The following is a 6,374-nucleotide window of genomic DNA, read 5'->3' as shown; positions in this document are numbered from 1 at the left end:
GATATCCAGGCTGGAAGCACAGCCCCCAGGAGCCACCGTGGATTGGGCAGAGCCATGAGGGCTCTGGGGTGAAGCTGAGCCTCCACGTTGCCTATCAGTGCTGCTGGGAAGCTTCTAGAACCTGTTCCACCGTGCTGGAATCACAGTTGTCATCGGAATGTGGCGACTGGAGGAGCCAGAGGAGCTTGGGAAGTCCCCAGAACGCGGGTGGATGGGACAGAGGAAACCCTCTGGAGTGGGACACAGTGCCTTGTTCCCTGGGAACCACACGGGAGGGAGCACGTTGGAGTTACCTCCTCCTTCCCAAAGAACTCAGTCCCGTGGCTGAGGGATAACCAGAGCCCCCTTGGCAGGAGGCCGAGGCTCTGTGGGGACAGAACTCTGTGCAACAGGTGACCCTGCTCCCGAGTCCTGGCGGTGCTTCAGCGTCTGTGAGAGGAGGAGATGGCTCCGTGGGGGTGTGGGAACAGCTCCGGAGCGCTGGGAGCACGTGCAGGGCTGCTGTGTGTGGTTTGTCTCCTGGGAATCTCCGTGTGGGCAGGAGACGCAAACGAGCTGCGGCTTCCGCCTCGTCCCAGCTCTGGGCGGCAGCTCCGGCGCGTCCTGCGCTGCTGGTGGGAACGGTGAGTTCTGACTGAAGCTCACGGGGAGGTTTTCCCTCCTCCCTTTGGGAGGGCGAGATTGGGAAAGCAGATAAAAGAAGGAGAGGCAGCTCCGGCACGGCCGGAATGGCAGCTCGGGGTGGCGAGTGCTGAATTCCTGGGGAAGCGGCACAGGTTTGGGGGCAGAAACGTGAATTGTGGTCGAGTCAAATTTATTTGGGATCTCGTTCCTCTCCAGCTCGGATGTGTGTGTGTTTTCCTTGAGCTGAGCAAGATTTTTGGACGTGCTGTGAGTTTTATGCCTCAAACCCCCGCTCTGGGCGGAGATCCCGAGGTCACGGCCGAAAGCCGGGATGTGTGTGGCTCCCTGGGAAGGCTGGAGATGTCTCCATTGACACTGAGAACTGGGAAGTGTTAACACTATTCAGCCCCTGCGTCATCCAGGCAGGGACACTGAGATTTCTGTTGGATAACGGGGCTGGAGTGACGTCCCCCGGTGTCCCACGCTGGGGGTTTTGTCTCCCCACGCAGAGGGAACAGACTGGGGCATTTCTCCTCCTCTTTTCCTCTGAGAGTCTTTCATTCCCTGTTGGAAGAGGATACTCGTGCCCAAGAAGGAATTAAAAATACCACAGTAAGAAAACTCCTGCTGTGCTGCTGCACTTTACCTGAGCAAGGTGATAATTAACATTCCCTGAAATGCAGCTGTGAGGGGAAGCGTCAGGTTTTCTCTCCTGGAACAGCATTTTGCTGAAACTCGAGGTTGAATTCAGAATGCACTCGTTTTTGTGTTCTTGGAAGTTAAATCCTTGGATACTGGCCTCTGACCGGGTGTTCTTGCACCTACAAGAGTGTTGGGGCTGCCAGAGGCATCGTGGCAGTTCCGCTGCTGTCCCAGCCTTTCCCTGAGCTGGCACCAGTGTGTCCAAGTCCCCTGGCACCGGGGGAGCTCAGAGCTGGCTGGTTTGCGCTTCAGCTGGGGCTGGGCTGGGCCCTGCTGTGGTTCATCCTGAGGACATGTGGATGGGAGCAGGTTTAGGGAACGTGCAGGCCCTCGGTGAGTCACCTCACAAAATGTGTCACAGCTCCATGCCAAGAATTAATCAATTGATGATCAGGTGAGTCAAAACCCGACCTGACAGTTTAGCAAAGGTCACCTTAATAAATGGTCTGAAAAGTTAATAATTGTGCTTATAGGGCAGCACTGAGCCCAAGGGGATGAGTTCTAAGATCCCTCCCAACCCATTCCATGATTCTGTGATCTCAGGAAGACAGAGGAGTGTGAGAAACACCCGTGGCCTCTGTGCCTTAGCAACAGCCCTGCTGGGAGGCTGTTTGGTTCCCCTGGAATGCAGGCGTTCCCTGGGCTTGGCCACAGTTGCCAGGGAATAACTGGAGGGGGGAGGGAGGAGGGTGTCCAGGCCCTGCTGGGTCTCTTTCCCCAGTCCATTGAGCACGGCCAGAGCGTTGCAGGTGAGTCCTCAGTGTGGAACTGCAAACACCAGAGTTGCCCTGGACATGCTGTTACTTATTGTGGTGGTTTTGGAAAGGGAAGAGAATTCCTGAGTGTGTAGGAGTTCCAGTCTGAGTGTGCAGGAGGTTCTAGGAAGAGTTTGGAGCAAGGATTCTCCAGCTCTCGTACCTGTGCTGACACCAGCTGGGTCTTCATCATAGTAAATCTATTTTTTAACAGTGTCAGTGCCCAAAAAGGTTTTCTCAGTGGTTTTGCTTGGGCTTGGTTTTAACTCTTAGGGTGACAAAACCCACCCTGAAATCTGCCCAGGCAGCTGTGGGAGGTGGTGGAGCTTCTGCCTCATCTATACTAGCTCATCTTAAAGTTTATCACAATTTTGATCTGCTGAAACATTTATTTCAGTCTCTCAGATTCCAGTGGCTCCTCCCAGGAGCTCTTCGGGGGTGTTACACACTGAATGCATCATTTCTTTTATTCACATCTTTTTTCATTCTTAAGTACCTTTAAAGATGAATAATGAGCTCGAAATGCAGGTTTTGAACACAGGAGGGAAGGTTTTTAGTTGCATTTATTGACGAAATGCCCAAACCTGCTGTGCCCACAGGCAGCCTGCCTCTGCCAAGTGGTACGACCGGAGGGACTACGTCTTTATCGAGTTCTGTGTTGAAGACAGCAAAGATGTTAATGTAAATTTTGAAAAGTCCAAACTCACGTTCAGGTGAGTAACTCGGGCACAGGGAGGTCCCTGAGGGCTGAGGAGAAGCACATTTGTTCTACGACATGTTCTGGGCTAAACACCGACTTATTTTTCTCTTTGCAGTTGTCTTGGAGGAAGTGATAACTTTAAACATTTAAATGAAATCGACCTTTTTAATAATATCGATCCAAATGTGAGTATCCCGAGTCTCCTCTTGGGTGTTCTTAGTGCTGGAACCTGGTGAGTCACTGGAACAGGTTGTCCAGAGAAACTGTGGATGTTCCATCCCTGGAAGAGTTCAAGGATAGGTTGGATGGGACTTGGACCAACCTGGTCTAGTGGAAGGTGTTCCTGCCCACGGCAGCAGGTGGAGTGGGATGATCTTTAACCCAAACCATTCTGGACTTCTGTGGTCCTAAAGAATACCATCTGTTCTTTAGGCTGCTCCTGGGATTTTGGGACAAAGAGTTCCTTAGCCTGTAAGAATGTGCTTGAACTCAGATCCGTGCAAGTGTTTTTCAGGACAGAGTATTTTATCCTGAAGTGTTTTTCAGGATAAAGAATAAGTGGAGAGGTTAAGACAGATGAGGGATGTCAGCAGCTGGTGGTGAAGCTCATCCTGATGGTACTAATGGGTATTTGCTCTTTTTCAGGAATCAAAGCATAAAAGAACAGACAGATCCATCTTATGTTGTTTACGAAAAGGAGAGTCTGGTCAGGCATGGCCAAGGTTAACAAAAGAGAGGGCAAAGGTGGGTTTGGGCACCTGCTGCCCCCCCTGGCTTTTAATTTGTGCATATTTGGGTCATGTTTGAATTATGGAGCAGTTTTGGGTCACTTTTCCTGCTCCCGATCCGGCAGCAGCTCTCGTTAACCTGCCTGGTCTGATGACAGCCGGGTACTTCCTTGTCCTTAAAAGATTCCTTGTCCTTAAGTAACTCCTTGTGTTGGTGCAGCTCAACTGGCTCAGCGTGGACTTCAACAACTGGAAAGACTGGGAAGATGATTCAGATGAAGACATGTCCAATTTCGATCGCTTTTCCGAGGTAGGGGGTGATGAATTCCTGCAGTTCGGGGTTTGCAGGGCAATTAATCCCAGTTTTTCTTGCATCCTTACCTTGTAATTCCTGCGTGGGGGCAGCTGTCCTGTCAAAGCAGCTGGGGGCTGTTGGTTTAGAACCATTTCAGGCTGGTTTTGGGAGGAGAATGGGGTTGGATTCACCCCGACTCATGGCTGTTCTCTCTCTGAGCAGATGATGAACAACATGGGTGGAGACGACGACGTAGATTTGCCAGAAGTAGATGGGGCAGATGATGTGAGTATGTGGTTGGAGTAAACACGGGCAGGGCTGCTTAAGAAGTCTTGTGCTCCCTCTTGAGCACTGCAGAAGGCTTAAATAGCCCCAAACCTTGTTTTGGACAGGTGATGTCACCTGGGGAAGTCGCCTCCCTCCCTCTCAGCAGTGCTGAGGGCAGTGGGGGCACCATGCAGTTTGGAGTCTGTGTCTCTCTGCAGTGACTGGGGGTTGTCGTGGGTCTGTGGGCTCTGCAGAGGCCAAACTGAGCTCACTGAGTCCTGTGGAACCCGGAGTTCCTCAAAATCCCTGCTCTGCCTAAAGGGGATCCAGCTTGCCGCTGGATTTGGGAGCAGCAGCTCGTTCCTGGGGGGTGGTGTTAGAGGAAAGGCCCTTTCAGGGCCATCTGCTCCACTTAATGTTGTTTCTTTTCCTTTGCAGGACTCACCAGACAGTGATGATGAAAGTAAGTTGTTGTTTTCCCCTCACACAGCTGCTGAACGCCCCGGCCTCGGGCAGGGCCGGCAGATGTTCCCCCCGTCCATCCCACTGAGTCCTGGCAGGAGATGAAGCCAGTGCTGGGAGACAGCCTAATCTGGGAAAGCCTCTCCACACAAGCCCCAAATACCACTTTGACCTTCTGAGGCAGCTGCAGCCCCAAGGAGGCTTCAGCTTCAGGAGCAGCACATGCTCGGGGTGGCTCTGGCACAGATCTCCCTTGGGGAGAGCCAGGAGGGAGGGCAGAGGCCCCAAACTGCTTCGTGCCCTCCTTGGTTGAGGGCCAGGTCGTCTTGCTCGTGTCCCTTGTGACATAATGGGGCTCTGGTAGCTTTTAGAAAAACAAATAACCAAAAAAAAACCATTACCCCACAATCCAGCCCTAAAACAATTCTCTTTTCTCTCTCTCTCTCTCTCTCTCTCTAGAAATGCCGGATCTGGAGTAAGGAAAACTGTCGTCTTCAGGGTTTTGGGGAAAGAACTTCATCACAACATTTCATAATTGAGATAAGAATTCCTGAGTTGATAGCCCTAAAGGGAGATCCTGCATCCTTTAACCCATTTTCAGTCCATTTTAAATGGCTTCACTGATGGTAGGTGTGTCCCATGGCACGGGGCGGTCTTAAGCCACGAGAGGCAATAACGTTATGCATGAACCGTTTTCCAGACTTCCAAAAAAGACAAACAAAACCCCCAATTGAGGTGTAGGCAATCCGTACAGAACAGTTGCAATAAAGTTTACAGAGCCTCCTTGCCTCGTAGCAGATGTAATTACAATGGGAGAACCCCTGAATTTACACCAAATGGTTAAGCATTTTTTCCCCCCCTTCCTCCTCCACGGCCTGAAATTGTCTGTTTGTACCGGGAACAAAACTTGTTGTCATTGGCTCCCCAAATTCAGCAGGCGAGGCAACATCCCTCTGTGGTGTCTTCAGGTCTGTTCCACTAAAGTTCGTATTGAAAAGGAAAACCTAAAACTTCTCCTCGTTTGGTGTTGGGCCCCCCCGAGCCCCCGAGCGGTGCCGGTGGCCGGAGCCTGTCCCTGGTTCCGTGTGACCCCCCCAGACCTCCCCCCTCCTCGCCCGGGGTGAGTGGCTGTACATTGTTTGCTTTGTCAATCTGTACATTTAGACCAAATCGTATTTGCACTGTGGGTTTGGCAGCGAGTGACAGACCGTGGGGCCTGCGACCGGGCTGAGAAACCTCAATTTATGTTCAGAGCAGCTGGGATTTTTTTAATGTCTGCATTCTTTCTAATAAACTGTTGAAGACTCCCCTGGCTCTCCCTTCGGCCTGGGCCTTGTGCATTCCTCACCGCGGCAGGGGCAGGGGAGTCCTCCCTCCTGGGGGCTCAGTGGGGTGGGACCCCCTCCTAAGGGGGCATGGGGGTGGGCTCCTTTCCCGTGGGGGGTCGGTGGGGCAGAATTCCCTCCTGGAGGGCCAGTGGGCCTGGGCGGTGGGTTCCTCTCCCCGGGGGGGGTCCCTGCTCCTGGTGGGAGGGCAGCTGGGGGCTGGTGCTGCAGGATTCCCCCCGCTACGGGGCGGGGAGTGGAGGGACTGGTGCGGTGGGCTCTGCTCCCCCGGGGGGTGGCGGAGCGGGTTCCCTTCTCGTGGGGAGAGAACGGTGGGGTGGGCTTTTCCCCTGCGGGAGAGAACTGGGGGCGCCGGGCCTGCCCAGTGCGGGGCAGCCCCTCGGGGCGGGGCGGTGACCCCCGGGCCCGGTGCGGTGACCCCCGGGCGGTCTCGGGCCCAGCGCGGCCCCGTCGCGGTCACGGCGCCCGCCCAAGGACAAGCACAGCCACGTGCGC

At 53.6% G+C, this 6,374-nt stretch overlaps 1 protein-coding gene across 3 annotated transcripts in view; it reads left to right on the top strand.

Moving 5' to 3' along the window:
• The window catches only part of PTGES3 (prostaglandin E synthase 3), an 8,063-nt gene extending 2,216 nt beyond the window's left edge, over positions 1 to 5,847 (top strand). For 2 of the 3 annotated variants that reach the window (XM_017836653.1, XM_017836652.1), the window contains exons 2-8: positions 2,681 to 2,794; positions 2,897 to 2,966; positions 3,427 to 3,525; positions 3,730 to 3,819; positions 4,027 to 4,089; positions 4,510 to 4,534; positions 4,993 to 5,319. In XM_017836653.1, the coding sequence (XP_017692142.1) occupies positions 2,681 to 2,794; positions 2,897 to 2,966; positions 3,427 to 3,525; positions 3,730 to 3,819; positions 4,027 to 4,089; positions 4,510 to 4,534; positions 4,993 to 5,012 (481 nt within the window). In that variant the 3' untranslated portion in view covers positions 5,013 to 5,319. Of the gene's footprint in view, positions 1 to 36; positions 624 to 2,680; positions 2,795 to 2,896; positions 2,967 to 3,426; positions 3,526 to 3,729; positions 3,820 to 4,026; positions 4,090 to 4,509; positions 4,535 to 4,992 lie in introns of those variants that run through there. The other variant, XM_017836651.1, reaches the window with a different exon arrangement.
• Positions 5,848 to 6,374: the final 527 nt, after the last annotated feature.

The sequence above is a fragment of the Lepidothrix coronata genome, unplaced genomic scaffold (assembly GCF_001604755.1).
Source record: "Lepidothrix coronata isolate B3197 unplaced genomic scaffold, Lepidothrix_coronata-1.0 Scaffold281, whole genome shotgun sequence".
NCBI lineage: Eukaryota > Metazoa > Chordata > Aves > Passeriformes > Pipridae > Lepidothrix > Lepidothrix coronata.
This window is presented reverse-complemented; position numbering and strand designations above follow the sequence as displayed.